Source organism: Equus caballus, chromosome 6 (assembly GCF_041296265.1).
Source record: "Equus caballus isolate H_3958 breed thoroughbred chromosome 6, TB-T2T, whole genome shotgun sequence".
NCBI classification, from domain to species: Eukaryota; Metazoa; Chordata; class Mammalia; order Perissodactyla; family Equidae; genus Equus; species Equus caballus.
This window is the reverse complement of record NC_091689.1, coordinates 11,749,141-11,774,802: the sequence shown is the minus strand read 5'-3', so window position 1 is coordinate 11,774,802 and position 25,662 is coordinate 11,749,141. Positions and strand designations below refer to the sequence as shown.

Sequence of the window (25,662 nt, the reverse complement as noted above, 5' to 3'; positions counted from 1 at the left end):
TTTCTTTTTTTTTTTTTTAAGATTTCATTTTTTTCCTTTTTCTCCCCAAAGCCCCCCGGTACATAGTTGTATATTCTTAATTGTGGGTCCTTCTAGTTGTGGCTTGTGGGACGCCGCCTCAGCGTGGCTTGATGAGTGGTGCCATGTCCGCGCCCAGGAGTCAAACCGACGAAACACTGGGAGCCTGCAGCAGAGCACGTGGACTTAACCACTCAACCACGGGGCTGGCCCCAGGATGACTGTTTCTAAGCACGACCAGAAATGAGGAGACCTGCTCTAATCCATGTGGGTTTCCACATAATAGATTCATCCTATTTCAAAACCTGCATAAAAGTTCTGCACTATTGTATAAAAATGCATTGGTTGACATGACCTAAAGGAGCAAATTATCAAAGTCTTAAAAGTAACATGATTTATTAACAAATGGTCTGTTCAAGCAGAAAAGAAAAGAAATGATCTCTTCTAGCTCTGTATGGCAAATTATTTTACACACTGTCTCCTAAATGTTCCAGTTGTGCTAAGCAACATCTGTCATACTTAGTGAAACTGCCACCTTAAATTATTGTGATGTTTAGTTAAAAGGACCTAATTATTCTTCAAAACTGTCATTTTTTTGAGGACATGAATAATTCTAAGCCGTTTCTTAACTTGTAAAATGATTTCAACTTTCTAAACGAGGAAAATTATTAAAAGGCTTATTGTCATTTCCTACCTGATCCTACAGCCACAGACTGTATCTTTATTCACCACAGAGAAACATCAGCATCTGTCACCATAAATAAATCTCTTCAGTTGCAAATTTGATTCCATAGTCAAAGAAAAAAATAAACTTATTTAAAATATTTATTCTCTCACTGGGATGTTTTCTTTTCTTCCTTTATGCCTTCTAAGAGGATAGTTATTTAAAAATGAGAGTTTTGTGCTCCGGAACACCAAACTTCCCTTTATGCTCCTCAAATAATTTCCTTAGCTCCTCCATATAGGTCTTATGCAACTCCTCAATCTGCTCTGGAGTCGGGTGCAGAGTCTGCTGAACAGGAATTGGGCGGCCAACTGCAAAAACAGAGAACACATCATGCATAAGGAACCAAAACCACTCCACCGCCGACTCCTGCCTCGAATGGCCAGCCCTGGAAAGATATGCCAATCAGAAGCCGTCAGGCCGGCTGGCTCCAATCCCTTTTTCATTTTACTGGCTGCCTCCAGTGGTCACACCATCCCCTTTGATAACAAATAAAGAACTTTCCTTCTCAGCAGATGCTGGATTGTCAGGACCCTGGTGGTTTTGACTCTGAGTCAAGTGAACCTCTGTGCTGGCTGCGGCTGTGAGGGAAGAGGACATGGCTTTGTGTGCACGTCACCAGCATTCTCCCTCCCGGACAGCTGACAGCCGGTCCACAGTGCCCTATTGTGACTGCCTGGGAAACCTTCAATCATAAGCTATCAATCCTCTGTTGTTTTTAATGTCATCCTAAACAATTTAAAAAAGATATACCTTTACAGCTAAGAGTCTATACTAGAAAACACATGTAATTACAAATATTCCACTGTCTGTAACAGTGGAAAAGCCTCCAATGAAAAGTCCAAATAGAAAAATTATTAAATAAATCACAGAACATTCATTCAATGGAATCCTAGGCAATTTTTTAAAAAAATGAAATAATATTTTTGTAACTATGTGGTGAGGAATGTTAACTAGACTGGTTGTGGGGATCATTTCACAATATATATGAATATCAAATCGTTATGTTGTACACCTGAAACTGATATAAAGTGATACGTCAATTATACCTCAAAAAAATGAATGTATTTGTGTACACACACACAGACACAGCTATCTAAAAAGTATTAAGTGGGAAAAAAGTTGTAAAATAATACACTATGACCCCATTAATGAAAAAGTATTTACATTTCTAGGTGTATTATAAGCTTTTAGTGTATTACACGTCTGGAAAGACAGACTGATAACCGGTACCTAGCGGGCGGGAGGCAAAGGGCAGGGAACTTTCGCTTTATCTGTATTGTATGCATTTTCTACAATGAGAACGTATTTGAGTTTTACCTGTATAATAAAAAATGAACTAATTAATTTTTTAAAGCCTGGTAACTTATATACATATTTTAAAGAGCGTTTACATCACCAATATTTTACACAATACAGATACACGTGGCTTCGGGGTCCGCTCTCCTGGAGCCTCCGTTATTCACTGCGCCCTCTGTTGGTCCCATGCTGCTACTGATGCCAAGGGCTGAAAATGGACAGGATGTTCAAGGATCCCCTGGGCAGCAAACTGCTTCTGTGTATCACCTTTGATTAGCTTGGGCACGAGGCCAAGCCGGGCCGTAGGTAACAGACTGGAAGTCGGACGGGAGGAGATTCCCTCTGGCCTACCCTAGGTCGCGTCATTCTACATCCACGGCTAGAATGCATGTCAGTAACAAGGTGGTTAGTTAAGAGAAAACCAAGTAAATGTCGTCACAGAGAAAGAAGGAAGGGATAAATGATATCAGTATGGGAGGAGCGGGGGCACAGAGAAGGGAATTGATACACACACATGCACATACAATATAATGTATTATATAATAAGGAGATATATATATATATATATATATAATGTATCTCCAAATGCACACACACATATCCTTACTGCAATATTAATAGTCACAAATTTCTAAGTTTTTAACCAGATACAGCCTCAAGAAGCTCATGTACAGTTTTCTTTGATAGCCTGGATGTCACACTTACATACAGGCATACCTCATTTCACTGTTTGCTTTCTTACGTTTCACAGATACTGCGTTTTTTTACAACACCCTCCACCAGCAAAAAGATTACGACTCACCGAAGGTTCAGATGACAGTTAGCAAGGAAGTATGTTTTACTTAAGGTACGTGCATTATCTTTTTAGACATAATGCTATGGCACATGTAATAGACTACGGTAGAGCGTAAACATAATTTTTATATGCACTGGGAAACCCCAAAATTTGTGTGACTCGCTTTATTGCAATATTCGCTTTATTGCGGTGGTCTGGAACAGAACTTGCAATACCTCCGAGGTACGCCTGCATAGGAGATGTCAGTCCTTTATAATTCAACATAAAGAACTGGACACATAAACATCTCGCTGTCAGTCATGCTTGAAATATGGATTGGGAGAGGCTAACGTGGTGACGGGGCGGAAGTGGAGCTGGTGTAGCACAAACAGCCCCAGGCTAGACCAGATCTGGTGCTAGCTCACCAGCAAGTACACTGAGCTAGTGAGGAACTTCCTGCCTGGCCTTAATTTTCACATGTGTAGGATAAAAGAGTGAAATGATGATCTTGAAGGTTCCTTTCAGCTCTGAATTTTATTGTTTGAGGAAAAAACTGAGAAATCTCCATGCATCTTGAGAATCTTCATTCCAAACTACGAGCAAATTCATGGTTTGATAGAAATAGCTTCTGTTTCTTACTGAAATTATCCCAAGGAGAGAGGTCAAGTGCAACTATTGGGGTGGGAGCGGGGACTTATAAAGAGACACAGTGATCTAAGATTAAATGTGCTGTTCCCAGCTGACTTTAACGAGGACCGGTGAATTCTGAATTATTGAGTCTTATTTCTTATGAGCTATCCTACAGTTAATTTCAATCCTGTTCTTTTCTTGCTAAACAGTTTTTACCATATTTCAGAGAGTTCTTCCAGAGAGCTCAAACATAGCCATATATATTGAATTTATCATCATAAGACTTTTCCCCTTAAAGTGTGAGACAGACGTAATCACCCTTGCCTTTCTTATTTACGTGCAGAGAACTGACCTGCTGAAAGTTCCTAAGTTACACAGAAAAACAGAGGAAATTAAGATTTACACCCAAAACTCCTGCCCCTCCTTACTAAACTAACCCCAAATGGGATTAGAGAGTAAGAAGATTTTCTCAATTGCTTTTTAGGGATAAAGACGGAGATAACAAAACAAAACTTGGCAAATCTGAGGAGAGTCCCTTGTGCCCTAGAAGACCAGAATTCATTCTCGCCACAAAAAGGAGATTTTTACCACTAAGGAGGAGAAAACGATGTTTTCAACATAAGACTAAGTCGCAAACTGCTGGATAACTCTCTCTTTACAACACAAAAGAAAAAACAGCTGCATCAGGCTGCTCTTGGAAATAGAACTCCTTGTCCTCGAAAAATCAGCCCACATCTATTGTGGCAAAGTTAGGAATCACAGCTATTGTGTATGTTTCAGTGCTTTTTATAGCTGGCACGCTCATTTGTTGCATTTTCCAATTCCATCCAAAATTGAAGATTAGTTATGCATTTGCTGTCTCACCCAGCAGTCTTGCTCTGATTTCTATGATGCTGTGTTGTATTTCCCTAAGTTGAAGAAGGAGCAGCTTCATGAGCCACTGCACCTACAGCTGGGGAAGAGTTTGGAAATGGGCATTATTTTCTTCTCCTTGAGGCAAAGAGTAGATCTTTCACAGTAAGAAATCTTTGTTCTATTTTTCTGGAATTGTGAAAATTCCACAGTTGTTTCTCTCTTTAATGGTCTCACGCAGGAACTACTCTTTCTTTAGATGCTATGTAGCTGTACACTAGAGAAAGAACAGGCAGGGGGCTGTGTGGCAGAGTAGGGTTGTGAAGAGGCAAAACGTGGGTGCCCGATGAAACCTGGGTTCAAGTGCAACCTCTGGCTTATGGTGGAGGCTCAAAAGATGGCCAAGGTAAGTGTGTGTCTAAGTATGTATATGTATGCATACGCACACACACATACTCATGAACGCTTACTGAGCATGTAATACGTCATACTGGGCACCATTCTAACCTTTTTAATATTATTATCTCTTTTAATCCTTACTTTACAATTAGAACTTAATTTATGTTCCCTTGCCTTCCTTTCTATTTCAGAGAATCCCTTAGCCTGCTTTTTCCCATCAGGATAGAATAATAACTTGAAATATAATGGACTACTTTTGTCCTCAAGTGCATTCAATGCGATTTTATTTAAATAAAGTACATTCCCTTCCCTTTCTTTTGTTATTAAAAAAAAATTCAAACCTACAGGAAAAATAATGCAATAAACACTTGCATACCCTTCCTCTAGACTCACCAATTTTTAACATTTTGCACACACATACAACATGAACAGCCACGTGCCACATAACATTTTGGTCAAAGACGTACCACGTATACAAGGGTGGTCCCATAAGATCAGCACCATCCAGCCTAGGTGTGTGGTAGGCTATACCATCTAGGTTTGTGTAAGTGCACTCTCTGATGCTTGCATAACAAAATCACCTAAGGACACATTTCTCGGAACACATCCTCATTGTTAGGTGACAAAAGACTGTATACATACGTATTATTGTTTTTATTTTTGTAGAACAATTTGAAAGTAAGTTGTACATGTCAATAATTTGATCGTGTTCCCATCCTTAAATATTTCAGCTTGTATACTAAGAACAAGAACACTGTCCTTTACAACACCACCATTATCATATCCAAGGAATTTAACCTCCACACGATATTATTTTGTACGTAATCCACATTCTCACTTGATCAGTCGTCTCCATGATATCCTTTATAGTTGTCTCCTCCCCAGTCCGTGACAGCTGCTGTATATCTTTGAGCCCTCCCTCCTTTTTGTCTTTTAAGACACTGATATTTTTGATGAGTCCAGCCCAGTCATTTTGTATAATGTCCCACAATCTGCGTTTGTCTGACTATTTCCTCATGATTTGATTCAGATTAACATTTTGCAAGAATACTTACAAAGGAAAATCAAAACACATTTGGTAGCTCTCAACAATCTGGCCAGGAAGGCTTCTGCTCGGTATACCAACCCACACTCACCTGGCACCTGGGGTTTACAGGGACTTTCTCACTGTAATGCCCGGAATAACCCAGAGAGAAGATGGGACGATTATTATAGTCTTCTCTGTAAATTGTAAAATCTGAGGCTCAGAGAAGATAAATGAAACATTCAAAATCACCCCAAGCCAGACCTCAAATCTACACCACTTCCTTTGGTACCTTTGGCTGATGCAGAATAAATACGTTCTTAATGTCCATATTGATTTCTGCATACAGCTGGTACCTGAGCATAGGCCGTAGCCATCGTGTTGGGCCTACAGATGGAAAGAACCAATTTCTTAATGGCACTGTTTATATTTTTTCAGTGTTGCCGTAAGAATCAAACTGAAATAAACACTTCTATCACATCCATAATCAGAAGACAGGCTCATGAGTTAACTGAAAGTCCGTGGAAGTCTGGAGGCTAGAAAAGATGGGGTTGGAGCCCTTGCTGTGTCACATGCAAACACAGCTGAGGAGCATGTCCAGGTAGCCGAAATTCAAATAATCTAACACCAAGGGGGAGAGAGAGTTCTTCTCTATGACGAATGCTAACTAATTAATACAGAAGGGATGCTAGAGTTAGAAAATCATCAGTTTGCGGCCACGACTGTAATAATTGATTCAGGCAAGAATTATCAATGGAAATTAAAACCATCAAGTAAAGTTGGATGGAGAATAGGATAATCACAGTCTCTATGTAACACTACCACCAGGTTGCTTGTTAATAAAGAAGGGGAGAAAATCTTTAGGTTTACATAAGATAAATCTATAAATTTATCTTTACAGTAGAGAAACCCAGCAAACACGTTACCCAAATGATCAAAGTTTAATATCACCAACATAAGACAACTGACATCAAGTGTCTCCTGATGTGACGTACCGAGGAGGACGCAATGCCATTTCTGTGGGATTCTTGTCAAATATGCATAACCGGAATATAAGCATGATGAAACACACCAACCCAAGTTGAAGAACATTGTACAAAACAAGTGAGCTCTACTCTTCAAAACTGCTCACGCCTTAAAGATAAAAAAAAAGTTGAAAAACCATTCCTGTTTAAAGTAGGCAAAAGAGATGTGAAAATTAAAAGTAACGTATGATCCTGCTTAGGGAAATAATATCCCCCCTAAAAAATCACAGCTCACAACGAAATTATTGTGGCGATTGGTAAAATTTGAATAGACTGTACACTAGTTAATAGTACTTTATCAATATTCCACTTCTTGAATTATACTCACAGTTGGAAGAGAATAATCTTGTCCGTAGGAGATACAGAAACGTAACAGGAGCAAAGGGTCATGATGTCTGTACTGACTCAAACAGCTCAGTGATAAGAATAGTAGAAAGTGTATTTATTATACCATTAGAGAGAGAGAAACTAGGAAAATGTTAACAACTGGTGAGTCCAGGAGAAAAAAAGCACACAGGAGTTCATCTTACTACTCATGAAACTTTTCTAAGATTTGACTTCTTCAACATAAAATTTTAAAAATTAAAATCAACACATACTCTGATATATGAAATATCCTCTTTTAAATAACAAGTGTCCCTTGTATCTTGCTTTCTTGTCCAAACAATTTCCAGTCACACCACCCGTAACGGCTCGACTATTAGAACTGAATATTAATTGATCTTAAAAATTTTAATGTGTACTTGTTTGAGTTTTGAAAACTTAAGACTTGCAACCAGACAGGCCTAACTAAAGACTAATTTGTTCATTCACAAGCGTGTCTTGAGTTCCTGCTCTGTGAGAATTATAAGGGAAAACCCCTCCTGGAACTCTGTAATGCAATGTTCTTCTGAGGAACTGTGATTCTTTATTATACATTGTTCTTTTTTTTTTTTTTGAGGAAGATGAGACCTGAGCTACCATCCGCTGCCAATCCTTCTCTTTTTTTCTGAGAAAGACTGGCCCTGAGCTAACATCCGTGCCCATCTTCCTCTACTTTATCTGTGGGACACCTGCCACAGCATGGTTTGCCAAGCGGTGCCATGTCCACACCCGGGATCCGAACTGGTGAACCCTGGGCTGCCGAAGCAGAACGTGCGCACTTAACCGCTGTGCCACGGAGCCGGCCCCAACACACATTGTTCTTAAAGTCTAAACTTATCCTCATTTTCTCTCCTGGTTGTCAGGATGCATGTGCTATTTAAATCAGTTTCTCTCCATTATTATATAATGAAACACAACATATGTGAACATTTTACTATTGCGCTTTGACAAAGTGATAATAACATTCATAAAATATGTAAACTACACACCATTTGTGAAATGTGGAAAGAAAATAGATGGTAGATTCTTTATAAATTACGTCCATTGAAAATGACCCTCAGCAAAGAGGAAAGAGGGTTTTGATGGAGGATGCAGAGAAACCTGATGGTTTAGCAAGGTTTTGTGTGAGAAATATGCAGAAGGGGTAACTCTGGCCTGACAATGGCACTTTGAATTTAGTGAGAACACATTTTTAAAGGGATTTAATTAACAGGCCATTAACAGACAAAAGCACTACAGTGTTAGAAAGAATCACATACACTGAAATGAACACTCTGGTTGAAGTTGCTGATGAAGTGGGGTCCAAAAGACGTGTGTGGAAACTACAGGACGGAGAATCTGAGCATCTCTGGACCCCTGTGAGTGAGAAGATTATAGATGAAGTGATGATTTAGGATGAATTCAACTAATATTTAGTGAGTTCTTGTGATGCAAGGGAGAGTTAACAACCTCTGAATTAAGTAGCAGGGGGAACAGAGGAGCGACAAAATACCTTGCCACTCTGGATGCTGCCTGAATTCTGCCTGGGGTGTGTCAGGGAGTCAACAAAGAAACAACTCTGGGTTTGAAGGGCATCGATTTAAAATGGAAACGAACATAGTAACTTAGATCACTGTTTCATTATCATATGGTTTCATTATCTGTTGTATTTGATTGATACACAGCTTTGCTTTTGTTTATGGAATTATAAATATCCTATCGCTGACTTGCATTTATTTCAAGTAAATAAGTCTTTAAATATACATCGCCTGAGGGTCTGGTTCACACACAGCAGGCTGCTCTCAATCATCTGACTCCCACTCAACCACCATAAGATCTTGGCAGCTGAGTCTTTATGAAATGTTCATATTCTTAGCTTGGGTTTCAAAAGGCTTCAGATGATAGCAGGATACTGAGGATGCTAGAGACTAGAAAGGGTGTTTCTCATGTAATCATTGGAGGGGTAAGTGGAGGGATGGACTGAAGCAACTCTCCCTTTTTCTGAATCTTTAAGGGAAGTGCATTGAACAGGCACGAATGAAAACCGGGGCTGTAGTTTTCTGGTCTTTACAATGAATTCAGATTCGGTCACTTTCATTTGACCCTTGACCAATTAATTACTTGTCAGTAGAGGTGTAATCAGGCTAGATGAAATGACAAACCACTTGACTCAAAAAAATAAAGTTTAACCCAACCAAGCGATAACTGTTATCATTTAACTCAACAAAATACACTTGCTTTCAATATCTACAACTTATTTCATGGTGCATATGAGTTCCACCTAATTAAACTTTTAGTTCCTCAGCTTTCCTGAATCCCCCAAAATACCACCCACAGTACCTTGCACAGAAGGGATCAAAAATGACTAATTAATATTATCCCACAAAACGTAACCAGCTTATCTCACCAAACACTTAAACTTATCTCAGTGTTCCTATTACACTAACTAATCAACAGCCTGTTAACATTCCATGTGAGTTAAATATGGTATTTAAAAATAATGTCATGTGATTGCACGTAAAATGCGAAGCTCTTATAAACTGACAAGAGTAAAATCTCATTCTAATGAAACGGATCTCAAAAACTTTTTAATTTCATTTAATGGCGCCCCACAGTGAAAGGTACTTCCAGTTTCATATCAAGTATACAGTTTTGATTAATTCTGCTAAGCACCTGACTCAGCACTTTCTCCTTTTCAGCTCTCCATCCCTTTTTGGCCTTGAGGAGCTAGTTATTTTACTCTTCAGTCCTTTTATCAATATGGTCTGTCACCCTCCTCCCTTATCTCAATTCCCCCAAACATGCAACTTCTAAAAATAAAATCAGCCTATATTAGAATACATACAAATATAGCTAGTCGTCAAAAGAAAAAATGCTTTTGCTCTAGAAACTGATGTCGATGTGAGTTAAACATGATAAAGACACCTGTTCTAGAGAAATCTGCATATATTAATAGACTCTGATGTAGCTTGGTCATCAAAGAATCACTATGTTATAATCTGCTAAGACAGAGAAACCGATTCATCCTAGAGTATTATTTAGAAACTTTATTTCTAAAGCTGGATTCTACCTGTCGTTCAATAGCAGTATTCTTGAAAGTCATCAATTCCCATTCAAATGGAAAATACAGTCATTTCATAAATAAAACGCATCCTATAAATGCAGCTCAAATAACATCTCTAGGATTATTATTTTACAAACTTCTTACTCGAAGCCACTCCCTCGCATTAGCGCCACAATCAATAACAATAAACATTGCTCAAAGCTGAATAATACCTTTACTCATTTTAACAAGCTTTTAGTCTCCAATGTACATACCAACAGTGTGGATAGGCTTCCTATAAGGCACTATGCCAAAACTGTACTGAAAAATCCCTCTGGCGTGGAACAATGGTAGAGCAAACCCCATGATCTTCTGTAGTTTCTCCTGCACAGTTCGAAGCCATGAGCCTTCAGGGTTGCTAACTTGCTTAAATAGTTCATTTTCACCAAAAGAAAACACAGGGACTAAAGAGGCACTGCAAATAACCAAGGGGAAGAATAAGAAGTTTTAATGAAAAGGACTGAAATACCTTATCCTGTCCAGCTGACTTGTGTAACAGATTCCTAACAATTCTTTAATATTCTAGTCTCCCTATACCCCGCTACCTTTCTGCTCCGTCCATTGAAACTGACTCACACTTGACATCTTCGGGAGAGGTCCTTAGCAGCCTAGGAATTTGTAGAATTCTATTCTACAGAAAATGAAGGCTCCAGGGAGCTTCTTTTTCACCTACAGTTTTGGCCATAGTTCATTCATTCATTTGGCTGGAAGTTTACACTGTGCCTATAAAATTTTGTACGTCTTTTTGTTTGCTTTGCTTTGCTTATAAAGACATAGTTTACTTGCTGGAAGCTAGGGCACTGAGCTGCCTCAGTGGGAGGGTCATATTCCATTCTCCGTGAACATCTGCTTCTGCTTTTTGGTAAGGTTGATTAGGGAGAGGTCTATGTTCGAGGGCTAGAAAAATTACTTTACTTCTTCGTGTTCATTGAATAATGACTTAACTTTTCAGACCCAGTTACCTGAAATGAGAAGCCACTTACCCATGGGTCAAAGCCAGCTTAACAAATCCTTTCCGCTGGCGGATGAACAGAGTGAATTTTCCAGGATGAGCATCCAGCGATTCTTTGGCGCCCCCAAGGATAATCACTGAAATGTTCCCACCTCCCTCCTTGCTCAGCACGTGGGACACACTTCTCTTAGAAACTGAGACTGCCCCTTCGTGAATAAAACAAAAGGTGTAACTAATTATCCTTTTTAAAAAATTAAAACATTTTTATAATATTCTACGGCATCCGTGAACATTTAACAAAATTTCCTACATTGCTTACATTTGGAGCACCTTGCAGGTTTCAAATTTCGTCATAGCCAAATCTTTGGCAATGTATTCCATTAATAAGATCTGACATTTTGGCAGGTGATGGGTTAGATCTTTAAAATGTCACTTGATCCTTACCAGGTCTGCCACTTGTCTGGGTAGGTTGTATACTGCTCAACTCTACAGACTTCATTTATAGTGCATCCTAAGTAAAAGATGCCCCTGGAGTTGTTCAGTGCACAACCTGCATAGCTGTTCATGGTGGCCTTAATCATTATCCTGGCAAATCCTTGCTCAAAACTACAAAGTATATCCTCTAGGAGGTTGCACTGGATCTTCTGAACCCAAAACGGCCTGTTTTCAAATATTCTATATGGCTTCTTGCTTCCCAAATGTGGATTTATAATGTAAATGGTTTAAAAAATTCAGACATTTGAGAAACAACCTGGGATCACTTGCCAGATCTCTACGTGGTTCCAAAATGTCTAGTCTGATTTTGGTAAATTGTTTCTTAAAATAGTTACATAATTGTTCAGTCTTTGTAAAAGGCTTTTGCACATGAAAATAACTGTAAAGACTCCTTTTCAGGTTTTAAATACCTATCTACTCTTGGAGGGACATACTAGGAACTCTTGGAGGAAATGAAAACACACACCCCCTCACGACGCATATTTCAGAGACAATCGCTTTTAAATGTCTTACTGTTTCCTTCCATTCTTGGTTTGATCTATTTTTTCAGTCATAAAAGAATGTGCTAGAAAGGCCTTAAAAAGTCACAGCATACCTCATCTCTTAAAGGAAAATTATATGCTCATTTTACTGTGGGTTCCTATTACCAGGGGAATATAAAATTGAGACAGGATGCTGAATGACCACCCACTCTCTTAAGAGAAGAGGTAGAGGGCAGTGGGGAAGAGGACAGACAACCTGAGCCTTGATGGGTCTCAACTTCCACTGAGTTCAAGGTGTAGCCATTCCCCTCTGCGTGCCCTGAGTGAGGCCTGGCGCCATTACTTCCACTGGAAAGAGGGCCTCTTGGATTTCCAGACCCCTGCCTCTCCTCTGGCCACGTTCCAGCTTCCTCTCTAGGCTCCCTTTCTTCAGGCCATCCTTAAGTGCTGCTGTGACGTAAGGTTCTAATAAGAACTGCATGTTTGTATCCTCCAAAATTCACATGTTGAAACTCTAACCCCCAGTAGGATGGTATTAGGGAGTAGAGCCTTTGGGAGGTAATTAGGTCTTGAGAATGAAGCCCCCAAGATGGGACTAGCATTCTTAGAAGAAGAGAAAGAGAGCTAGGGTTCTCTCTCTCTCCAGCATGTGAAGGTACAACAAGAAGATGGCCGTCTGCAAACCAAGAAGTTGGCCATCACCAGACACCAGCTCCGCCAGTGCCCTGATCTTGGACTTCTAGCCTCCAGAACTGCGAGAAATAAATTTCTTTTGTTTAAGCAACCCAGTCTACGGTATTCTGTTAGAGCAGCCCGAACTGACTAACACAGGCTCCTTCATTGACTCTAATATCGTCTAATCTTATCTACACACTTGGACTCAACTACCTCTTAGGTGTGCTGAGTTCTCCCAAATCCATCTCCTGGGAGATCTTCCTCCTGAGGCTCTGGGCCTACATCTTCAATCGCCCAACGAACATCTCTACCTCAACAGCTCCAAGACACCTCAAACTCCATACTTCCAAATCCAATGCATTACCTTCTTCCTCAAAGTTGTTCCTCTTCCAACATCACCTACCAAGGTGAATGGGACCATCAGCTATCCAGTCACTCAAGACAGAAGCCAAGTCTCATTTGCATTCCCCTCTCCTTAGCCACCACGTTGACTCATCACTCACTTGTTTATTCAAAAGCACTTATTGAGAACCTGCTACAGGCAAGATGCTGTGCTAGACTCTGACGATATGATGATAATACACAGTGGCTGCCTTCATGAGGCTGAATCAATCACTAAGTCTTGTTGACTCTATCAACTACGTTCCATATCAATCCCCTCTTCAGTATTTCCACCATCAGTCACTGTGCTAGTCTGGCCCTTATCCCTCTCGCTTGATCACTGCAATAGGTCCCTTCCATCATCACAGTCTTCAGGCTCACCTCACTCCAACCTATTTCTAAACTGCTGCCTGAATGATCTTTCTAACACACAAAATCCATTCAGGTTCCTCCTCACTGCCTCACAAGTACCCCATGGCTTACCTATGAGATAAAAAGTAAAGTATATATCAGGCTATTATGATCTGATCTCTGCTATGCACATGGCCTTAATGGGTGGACAGAAGGGAGCATGAGCCTTGAAACAGAGTCTGCTCAGTATAGATTCACCAAAATGGGCCAAGAGGAATGGTTTGGAGTTGGGACTTATGGCCACAGAAATCTAGCAGGTGAGAGCAAAGCAGACACCTGTCAGCAAAGGTGAAACCCTATTGGGTCCTTACTACATGAGGTCTGAGCACATGTCTGGCTGTCTTTCATACCCAGAGAGGCAGCCACCATGCAGTCACAGAGTAGAAGGGCAGCCTTGGGCCAGGGGCTGTCCTAGGAAGCTGGTTCTGGAAGGATTGAGAACTCTCTAAACTTAAGAGACAAGGATAGCTCAAACCTCCACTGGCTATAAGTTTGGATATTTATATTTAGTTTTTAGGAAAAGATCTCATGATGTCATTACCAGTGATGGCAGACAGGTTTCAACTTAAATGCCAACTCTAGTAAATGGCAGTGGCTGTGGGGGTACCATAGGGAGAAAGACTCTAAGGTTGATTATCTCTCTCTGACATAGCCATGGAGATGGGTGTACCTACATCTCTTGTGCCATGAATTTGCCACATCTGCTCTCAATTACACTATTCAAATTCACCTGTGGCTACACCTTGATCAGCAAACAGTATACTGTAAATATATTTCTATGAGGTTTTTTTTTTTTTTGTCTCCCTTTAATTTTCTTCCTTTTATAAAACTCTAACCCAATGTCTGCAAAACAAGGAAGGGAAGGATTCTTCTCCTCTTTGGTAGTTCCCCAAACTTCTCTTCTTCTCTTAGTGGGCCCCCTAGAGGCCACATGCAGTGACAGCCCAGACTGGACGAAGCACCCAGGGCTTTCTGGGTAAAGGTTCATAAACAGAACCCGAAAACCCAGCCACAGATGCTGGTCTTTTGATGTTTAGTGATTTCCTACCAGGTATATGATGACAACCGAGGCTTGAGAAATTAACAGGCAGTAATGAAAACCTGGAAGACCACAGAGAACTCTATTTCTGTATATGCCACTTACTGATTGTGAAATTAGAATTTTTCAGAAAGAGACAATCTACTTTTCTTTATCTCCAAGAATGCAAAGACAACAACAATTAACCTACACAACGATCATAAACATACGGCACTTTATAAGTTATTATAGTTCATGGTTAGTCACTAAGTTGGTCAAGCTGGAAAACCAAACAAATTGAGCCTCTTAAGTTGAAGTGAGAGCTATTAACACAAGCTTCTGTACACATTCATATGGTATCTTTACAGCATTTCAGCTGAATTTCATTCTCAGAATTGGTAGAATTATGGGTTCACTAACCAAAGAGTCTCCCACCAGTTCAGAGTAGCAGAGTAGAATAGAGTCTTATTTCTCAGCCAAGTTATGTTTCATCAAGGAAGAAAAAGATAGCAGATCGAGTATGATTAGTTTATATGCTGCCATTACTTTAAGACACATTGGAGGACATTTTCCATCTCTAATATTCATAAACGCATGCAAAACACCTCTCCAGAGGTGCAATTTATACTCATTTGATCCATGATTCTCTCTTCCACTTCTGGATACAGAAAATACATTCACCGATTCACTCTTTCATTAAATGCACAACTATCGAACATTCCTGTATTCCAGGGACTACGCTAGACACTTAGAGTGGAACAGAAAAAAAGACACAGTGTGAGCCTTCCGGGAACTTAGGGTGCAAAAGAGCAGATGGAGTGGAGTAACAGATGGGGATAAAGACAAAAGGTTTTACTCTAAGAAACTGTAAATCCCACTGGGTTTGGGAGGGAACATTCTGTGTGGTCCTGCCACCCTAGAACGTTGTAGAAATAGTGATCTGCCTTCACTTACCAAAGCTCAGCACATATTCTCGGAAGAAAGGACACCAGAACCAAAACGGGAGCAAGTGAACATATGCAGTACAGCCGGGAAACAGCTCCTTGAAGTCTGAATAATTGGTACAAAAGTTTCCAAAGGCTCCAGCAACAAGCACTCCATGGGGGTGAAACCCGAATATGTAGTTGTGACTTGGATTCAAATCCCAAGTTTTGAGGACCTACAGCACATTTATATTGAGATACAGAAGAAAATGTTCCCTCATCAATTTCCAATAAGAAACCAAAGGACCCGTGATTAGTTCTTATATCAAGAGGAAATGGAGAATATGATTTGTCTTAGTTCCCTGTGTTAGAACTGTTCCCAAATTATTTCCTGAGTCCAGGAAATAGCTTTCACATAGCCTTCTAAATTATGTCAATTTAGCTTAGAGTCCATTGAGTAACGTGGGCTGAATTGCAGGCTTTCTCCCTCTAAAAAGGGAAAAGTTTGAACTATATGTGATGAAAAATTTTCATTCATCTAAAACTCAAAATAATACTATATAAAACAATTCTACTCACGTGAATCGGAAAATAGTCCTTAAAGTACCTCCAAACGGTCCAGTTTCTGACCCAGTTGGATCTCCTGCCTCCTTGCTCTGGGGTACGCCGGTCAAAGTACAACCACGTCAAATAAGGAATGTAGAGGAACCAATAGTTACGTATGATCAGTATCACGAAGATTCCAGTGCACACCTGTGCTGTAAGAAAGGGAAGAACCTCAGGAATCAGGGTCAGTTAGCACCTGCTCGTGTGCTGCACGATCACTGACCCATGGTAGGGAGATTTAATCCATATAAAGTGTGTTAAACTGACCCTCAGTTCAAGCGAGCTGATAGAACAAGCGACGGTATAGGATTATTTAACATTTATTGGATGTTTACCATATGCCAAGCATTGTACTGTGTACTCTACCAAAATATTTTTATTTAATCCTCATGCAAAGCAGACACAGTCCTTTTAATATCCTTTTTATACAACAGACAATGGAGGCTCAGAGAGATTAAGTGAATTGCCCAAGCCACACAGAATGGAAATGGTTTATCTGTCTAAATTCAAAGTCCACTCTTAGCCACAGCCCTCCCTGACGTGACACATGGAGGGACCAGCCCTGACAGGAGGGATGCAGAGGAATTCCTACCACAGGTATTCCCCTTGACTGAGCAGCCCACATAGAAAGTGCATCCCAGTGACAAACTTCATTTTCAGGAACTCTATTGCCAGACATAGAAATGGCACAGGAGCGACCTTCAACATCTCAGCTCACGTCACTTCCTGCAACATTTCATAACGACAGAGCAATCCTGATTGTTCATGCACCTCGTGAAATACCTTCAAACTATATGACGCAAGAACTGATAAAACTTGACCTGGGGACTAGTGACCAGAATGTTTGTCTTAAGGCAATACATTAAGATAAGCTAGATATTTTCTTTTCATATCTGTGCTATGTATTATAGTAAAAAATACCTATAAAAGGAGAACTACAACCAAGGGGGGAGCATGAAGACATAAAGCCTGGCACACAGTAGTGTTCAATAAGTGCCAGCTATTACTATCACTTTACAGAGCGCCCCTGCCCCTTTCTCTTCCACTCTGGGCTGCGACCTCTAATCCAGTGCTGACTTCAACCTCCAAAACTCCTACCCACTCCCTATCCACCTCGTGAAAAAGAGCTTTGTCGACAAATGATCCGTCATGATACCTGAGCAATAGCACCTGGATCTATCATTGTTTTATAGATATATATATACTTTTGCCAAAAATAGAACACGTATTTATATTTCTGGAAATACATAACTCGATGTGTTTCCCAGTATAGATTTAACCCCAGTATAGAACTGAACAGCATCAGAGGACTGACTTGCTCTCTCCAGAGTGGGTTAAAGGTTAAAGAGTGCATGAAAGGTTAAGGAAGCATGGGCTCTCCACCCCGCTGTGGGGTTTTGTTGCATTCTAGAACTGCCAACAAAGTTCCCAGGAGTCCAAAAGACTGTCCTCTGCCCTTGTTCCTACCAGGATCATTCTCTTTCGCTTCATCCGCTTCCTTCTACCCAGGTCTGAGTGCTGACAATTTACCAGTGTTAGTTAATTTTCTGTTTATTTCACTAAAATGTGCAAAGAAATTTACAAGAAACTTAGGTAGGTCTCCTTATTCTCTGCTCCAAGCTAGATCAGGTAAGCCATGATGGAGCAGGAAAGGGAGAGAATAGGTACTGAGCAGTGACCATCTTCCATAGCCAATCTCTTTTACTCCTCACAACCCTCAAGGTACACATGACTGTCCCCATTTTCCATCTTGGAAGAAATATAGGAGATAGAGGAACAAGTTAATACCACAAAGAAGCAATCAGATAAATCCAGAAGGTGAGGCATCTTGCAGGACAGAGAACGTGCTTCTTCAAGGCTTTGTAGACAAGAAAACAAATGGGGGACACTGTTCTGAATTAAAAGACACATAAAAACTAAATGTACCTCGAGGGTCTTGTTTGGATCCCGGTTCCAAGAAACCAACAATAAAAGTCTACTTTTGCCATAATTTAGGAAATCTGAGAATGAACTGGTTTAGGTGTTTTTAAGCACTATTGTTAATTATGCTACATGTGACAATGGTAGTATGATTATGTAAAAAATACTTAATGTACACATGCATACTAAAGAATTCAGGATTAAAATATCATAATGTGATTTGTTTTAAAATACTTTTACAAAATAACAGATAAAACTAATATGGCAAATTGTTTATTATAAAGCCAGGTAATGAGTATATGGGAGTTCATATCCTTCTCTCTAATTTCCATATGTTTAAAATTTTTCATAATAAAATTTCCAAAATACATAATATAAAACAATATGCTCATGTAACACAAATGTCAAATGCACGCAATATAAGCATTTAAATGAATTGCCTGTCGAGCCACTGTAGTTTGATTCAAATTAGGAATCAAGGGTCATGGCCAAGTCACTAGTCCACTCTCACACTGGACACCCTTGGCTCCACCACTGCCTTTGAGCCATGTGACCTTGAGCAATCTACGTCACCTCTGACTTCTCTCATCTGCAAAATGAGTTCAGGGGTAGCCCCTACCTCACAGGGTTAATATGAGTAGAGACACGTGGGGTAGCTGGCTTTCCTTCTGGGGGACCCAGTGGAGGCTGTCATTCAATCCATACCTTCCATGGACCACGCACATGCTGGGTGCTCCCTCACCAAGCTTGTGTGCTAGGAATGCAATGCAGATCTTTCTCGACTAACCCCTGACATACATGAATACAAGCAATGACAAGCGCCATGTAAACAAAAAGGACAGTGGGCCATCAGAGGTGTGCCGATTGATCAGCAAGGTCAGGGTCCAAGTTCAAGCCACTAACGCGGGCAGCACAGTGGTTAAAACAGGGACTCTTGGGTAGAATTCCTGGGCTTACATCCAGCTCCTCTACCTCCTACTAGCCGTGTGACCTTGAAGAATTTACTTCATCTCGTGGGTCCCTCATCTGTCCACTGGGTGCAGGAATGAACAATCCTGACCTCACAGGGTGGTTGTGAAGATTACAAGGTTATTAGCGTCTGGTGCTTAGAAGAGTACCTGGCACACAGTCCCCCACAAGTGTATCTGTTATGATCTCGATGGCCCTTTGGTCCAGAGCAAAAGGCAGTGTAACGTCATCAACCCTGTCTCACAGTTCGGTCTGTGAGCACTTAATGAGTTAACGTTTCAAATTTCCCTTTTCAGGAAACCCCAGCTGCACAGTAGAGTCGCTGGGAGCCTCTGTTTAGAAAATCAATCAATCAATAATCCTGATGCAGGGCTCAGTTTTGTAACAAATGAAATAGAAATTCTAGAGACAGAGCCTGGGCATCAGATTTTTTAGGAGCTCCTCCAGTGATTCTATCTAATGTGCAGCCAACGTTGAGAACCACTGATCTAGGCATTCGAAATCTAAAACCGGGGGCCAGCTGAGTGATTAAGTTCGTGTGCTCTGATTTGGTGGCCTGGGTTTGGCCAGTTCGGATCTTGGGTGCAGACCTACACATTGCTCATCAAGCCATGCTGTGGTAGCATCCCACATAGAAGAACTAGAATGACTTACAACTAGGATATACAACTGTGTACTGGGGCTTTCGGGAGGAAAAAAAAGAAAGAGGCAGATTAGCAACAGATGTTGGCTTACTACCAATCTTCCTCACCAAAAAAGCAAAAAAAAGCATACCTTAAAAGAAAAAGTAAAACCATTTCAAAAGTGCCAACGTCTAAAGTGCAATGAGTTTATTACTGTTATTATTATTGCAGCCTCATCAGTGCACAACCCATGATCTTACAGCACACAGATGATTTTAGCCTTCAGAGGAGTTTAAGTTCCCACTAATTTCTCTCTCCTCTCATACCATCCTCCATTTACTCCAAGAGCAGAACAAACATCCAGAAGAAAAAAAAAGCGCTCAGGCAAGCCCCCAGGCCCACCTAGTGACCGCCTCAGGTACGTTTCTCCACGGTCTTAATTTGGGAACCCGCCAGAACACACCCTTGGTTCGAATTATTTAGACAGAGGCCACTCAACCCAACGTTTGGTGCAGTCTTCTGTGCTGCAAGGTACCTTTCTGGCTCTGCAAGACCTTCAACCTGGAAAAGCTAACAGCTGCGTGTCATGAGGGTGGGGAGAGGAAGGAATCAGCTTTTAAATGCTTGGGAATTGTTTTTCCATTTATGAGTTGCCAATTCAAGAAACGAGTTTCCCACATTTTGAGGGGGATAAAGTGCAAAGTTCTCCAGCTCGATGGGGTGGTGGTTACATTTGCCAAAACTTACAATCTGTGCCTTTTATTGTAGGGAGGGTACACCTCAATTAAAAAAAAATAGCACAGGGGAAAATAAAGTTGGCAAATTGTCGTTGGCTACGAGGTTCATGTAGGGAGAGCAGCCAAAGAGGAGAGTGCCAAGAACGCTCTCTTGGACCTGCCAGCTCTGGCTTACAAGGGAAGAAGGGCTGGAGGCTCTAAGCGCGTCCTTGGACAAGGACTATCCGGGAGCAGGGAGAAGGAGCCCCCTGCCCCGTGCTGTTCTGCCTGGATCTTGCTCAGCCAGGGGCGCGCGAGGTCCTTACCGAGCAGCAGGAAGGTGAGCACCCACTGCAGCACCGCCGCCGTCTGCAGCCGCCGCGCCAGCGGGATGTTGAGCGGCGCGAATTCGATCTTCATGTCTCCGTTCGGGCGAGGATCGCGCCGACCTGGGGCCGCCTGGAACCTCGCTGCGCCGCAACGCCGGCTACGGGGACCAGGAGGAGGTGGCGGCCCGGGAGTGGGCGGGGACTGAAGTACGCCTTGGGTGGGAGGGCCCGCCCGGGCGGAGGTTGGGGCTGCCAATCACGCGCGCCTGGTCCCGAGCGCCTGGGGCGCGTTCGCTGGCGAGAGCGCGCCGCGTTGGGCACAAGGGACAGCGAGAGGGGTCAGCTGGTGGCTCAGCAGCGTGGGCTCCTGCCGCCCTGCCCAGGACCTGGGGTCTCCACTGGGATCTGACCCTTCTTTAGCGGATCGATCATCGTGCGTGCGCTCGGCTTCAGCATCCGCCCTTAAACCCACCCCTTCTTCCGAACTCTCTGCAGCTGGGGAAGGGTTAGTCCCAGGAATCGCCTGGAGGGAGGCGCGGGACTCAGCTTCTCTGGGAGCAGGGTACTCATCGGCTCGTTGGTCTGTGCCCGCCACACCACCCCCAAAATCTGGGGCGGGGGAGATTGACCTCCTCACTCTTGTGTCCTCACATCCCTACACGTGTCCCGGGAACCTTTCATTTATTCATTCATTCAACAGACGTTTATTGAGTACCTGCCACGTGCCGGAAACCCAGCCTGGGCACAGGGAATACGGTCAGTGATCAAGTCCTTCATGGATTCTGCTCTCAGAGAGTATAAATGATGGGGCGGGGGAGACAGACATAAGCAAAATAAGCACACGGTTGTGTGTATAATTGCAAAGTGAAACCTTACTATGAATGACTGGGAGAAGGTTCTAGGACTTAAACTGTAGGGTCAAGGAAGTCTCGGAAGAAGAGCCCTTGACCTGAGCTATAACAATGAATCTGGTTAACTGAGGGAGTCACCCAGGCAAAAGGAAGCACATATACAAAGGTCCTGTGGCTGAAACTCAAATAAGACCAGTATCCTGGCAGGTCAGAACAAGGAGGAGATTGGGGTGAGAGGAGGTGAAAATGGTGGCCAAGGGGCCAGCCTGGTGGCCCAGTGGTTAAGTATGCACGTTCTGCTTCAGTGGCCCAGGGTTGGCCGGTTTGGATCCTGGATGTGCACCTGTGCACTCCTTGGCAAGCCATGCTGTGGTAGGCATCCCACACATACAGCAGAGGAAGATGGGCACTAATGTTAGCTCAGGGCTAGTCTTCCTCAGCAAAAGGAGGAGGATTGGCAGCAGATGTTAGGTCAGGCCTAATCTCCCTCAAAAAAAAAAAATAATAATAATAATAATGGCCAAGGGCCAGATCCTTGCAGGCCATTTAGGGGTTCAAGTTAAGGGTTCAATTTGTGTAGGGTTCAAGTCTTTACCCTAAGACTTGCCACTGAAGGGTTTCAATTATGATGTGTTAAATAGATGGATGGATTCTAAATAGTGCCTAATCCTTGTGAGCACCCATTATATTTTCCCTATAAATATTCCTTGCTGTAGAGTTGAACAACTCTAAGTGGCATGTGGCTGTCAAGTCATTGCTGGAAGGATTTGAAATAGGGAAAAACAACAGAGTGGACTCCCTACCACCTACCGTGCCCCTATTTCCTTCAATGTTTTAATAGAAAGTTGGATAAAAATGAATCCTGAGACTGGGTAGTTTAGGGAGTTATTTGTGACTTTTTGTATGCAAAAATTTGGGGGTTTTTTTCCCTAGTTGAGGAGTCAGTTTCATCTTCCCTTTTAGATTTCTTCCCTGAACTTTGCCTCAGTTCTAGGTGGGAACACTGAATATACACCATGTAAGATATTTTGCAATACCCTTCACAAGCCTGAGGCATCCTACAGCAAACCCGTCAAATAAAATTAGTTCCAGTTTTATGGTTAAGGAAGTCCAGGCTGAAAGTCACACAGCTGGCAGAATAGAGAAGACTCAAATACAGTTTTGTCTAAAACCTAGAGAGGAGAGTCATCCTTTCATCAGTTGAATCTAACATGGAACACAGATTTATCGACATCTGCTTTGCATCAGGCATTGTCCTTGGTGCTGATGACACAAAAGTGAATTAAGACGTGGTCTCTGAGCCTGTGAGAAGTCACATACATTCATTCACTGACTATTTATGGAAAGGTTTCTGTGTGCTAGGCACTAGGTGGGGAGTGGGGATGGGCTCCAGTAGTGAATGAGAAAAGTCTCTGTCCTCATGGGGCTTACAGTCTAGTGGGAGAAAGGGAAAATAACCACATATGTATACAACCAAGTGTGTGACAGTGCCCAGAAAGAAACACAGGTTCCAGTGACAGAGAATAATGAGCACCTATTTACAACAGATTGGAGGTAGTAAGAGTGGAAGCAGAGAGACCCTAAAGAGGCTACTGGAGGGTGAGAGTAGAGGATGGCAGCTTGGTCTGCTGTGGTAGGGAGGGTGAGAGTACAGGATGGTGGCTTGGTCTACTGTGGTAGCAAAGGAGAATAGAGAGATGGATTTGAGATATGCATGGGAGATGTGAATAGTAGGACGGATTGATTAATTGGATTCACAATCTATTGGTGAATAAGAAGAACAAGACACCCAGAACTCCTACTTCTAATCACTTGGAATTTACTGTACTTAATAATGCTTTTGTCACTTTCCTGGAGTCTTCAGCTGGTAGAAAAGCAGTGTCCTATCCCACCACAGCCCATTGAAGCAAAGCACGCCCTTAGCAGGGCTCAGTCGATGCAACAACCCATCACCATTTTAATTAACCATTCACTCATTTGTTTGACATTCAACACGTTTATTTGTGTGCACATTGTGCGCCAGGTTATTGGAGTTAAATGATTATTGGACTTAAATGGTGAGAAAGTTTTAATTCATCAAGTTATTCAAAACAACTCCTCTGTTTTGCTGATCCCTAGAACTAAAACTAACAGGAAAACATGAAGCTGAGACATTGTCTTTCCAAACTAGACATTTCATGGAATAGAGAGCTGAGAGTGGAGAACTTAATAGATTTGACAGAGATAACCCAGCCAGTTAGTGGCAAGGAGTAGACTTGGATCGAAAACTAAATAAATTTCTTACACTAAAACAGAGGAGAAGAAGCAATGTGGTATGGTATAATGGTTTCAGACTTTTATTTTAGCATGGAATTTATTTTTAATCTTCGAAGAACTCCAATTTATAAAAGAAATCTAAGTGGAACTGCTCTTGTTGGAAAGGACTGGGGAACCTGATTCCCACCTTCTCAGCATCTTCCTCGTTCCCAAGGTGACCGTATTTTTAGCAAAATGAAATCAACATCAAACAATACACACAGAACCTCTGAGGATTTAGCAAAACCCAGGTTGGAAACCACTGCTTATTTTGCTCTTTTCTTTTCCTTTTTGTTTTTTTGTGGGCAGCCTAATATTTGGAGAAATACAAAGTTTGAATGGGGTTGCAGGTAAAAAACCATATATGGTGTATCAACATTACTGAATTCTTATCGCCTTCCGGGTTCTCTGCTGAGTAGTTTACTTGCCATGTCTGATTTAAACTTCACAATGACTCTCCAGGGTAGGGGCCATTATTGCTTTCAACAATAAAGACAGTGAGACTAGAGATCAAACTAACTGTTCATCTAGTAAGTAGTAGGACCAGGTTTCCGGTTTTTTGAAAACAAGTTTTTCTGTTCCTAGAGCTTGAGCAAATAACTGCCACAATAAATTGTCTCTTAATACAAAGAAGAAGGAACTGTTGTTGAAACAGGAATAAATCACTGAGCAGAGGGCAGAAGAATGCAGAGGACTAGATTTGTCATATTTGAGTTGGGGTTAATTATCCATTCAATCAATATTTACCAGTCACGTACTATGTGCACGGCATTGGGTATATATGAGTGAATAAAACATAAGTTTTCAATAATTCGACAAAAATGTATCCAGCACCTCTGCTGTGGCAAATCCTAAGGAGGGCATAGTGACATGAAATAACATTATCCTGCTTGAAGATCTGAGATTCCACCAACTGAGGGTGGTTCCTTTTTCTACTTCTCGACCCTAGTTAAGGAATAAGAAGGTGACAGTTCAGATTGCCTCAGAGATTACAACAGCCCACTCTTGGAAATGAGTGATTAGAAATCACTTCCTCGTTTTAGGGTTTTTCCTGTGTGTTTTAACGTAGCTTTCTTCTACTAGCAAGAAGATGACGATGTTTTTCTGTAACACAACATTTTATAGTAACTTAAGTTAAAATGTTCCTGTTGTTAAGTTAAAAAGGAAATAGTATTCTTTCTGGATTGAGAGTCCTTAGCAGGGTCAGTTTGGGGCAAAAGTCACTAAGGCGAAAACCACAAAGGTTTTCATAAGGTGCATTAATCATAAAGATAAGTGTCCTTTCTCATTCACACACACCCATGCCCACACCAACATGGAACCCAAGTCAACAGCGTTACCATAATTCATTGAGAGTGATCAGCTTTGGTTAAATTCACATAGAAGGCCACCATTAGGGTAGTTTCAATGGAATGTCCTTCAAGAAGTGCTATTTTCAAAGCTCTTTTGAACTAAAAGTTCAAGAAATTTGTTCTGGGCCCTCTGTTTTCTTGCTGTCTTCTAAATTAACTATTTTATCAGTATGACAGAGTTCAAATATCCTTGCTCTGGGCCAAGTTGCAGGGATCTCGCCTGAGAGAGTGAGACCTATAGACACCACAATTATGGTCCAAGGTTTCCTTTCCTCCTTGTTTCTTGTTGCTGTGGGCACATACAAGGTCTCAGACCCTATACACCCGTCCTGCTTTCCTTCCTTTCTCATTCTCCTTTGAAAGCTCCATGATATAGGTTCAATGGTTATCTTTCCATTAGGTAATGTTAGTATATTGATGTTTGCTCTCCGAAATAGATACTTCCATTCCTGCTCATTTAAATTATTATAACA

At 41.5% G+C, this 25,662-nt stretch overlaps 1 protein-coding gene across 2 annotated transcripts; it reads right to left on the bottom strand.

The window, feature by feature from the left end:
* On the bottom strand, positions 1-21,010 carry MOGAT1 (monoacylglycerol O-acyltransferase 1). 2 transcript variants are annotated; one of them, XR_002808494.2, is made up of 7 exons: positions 20,689-20,896; positions 16,108-16,286; positions 15,560-15,764; positions 11,175-11,349; positions 10,407-10,606; positions 6,717-6,855; positions 1-1,053 (listed from the first exon to the last, which is right to left on the bottom strand). XR_002808494.2 is itself a non-coding variant. In XM_001495469.5 (6 exons), exons 1-6 carry the CDS (start codon positions 20,780-20,782, stop codon positions 899-901), a joined length of 1,008 nt encoding a protein of 335 aa, XP_001495519.1. In that variant the 5' UTR covers positions 20,783-21,010; the 3' UTR covers positions 1-898. The 2 variants fall into 2 exon arrangements, 1 of the variants encoding a protein (XP_001495519.1); XM_001495469.5 differs by lacking the exon at positions 6,717-6,855 and having other exon boundaries at positions 20,689-21,010.
* Between the last annotated feature and the right edge of the window lie 4,652 nt (positions 21,011-25,662).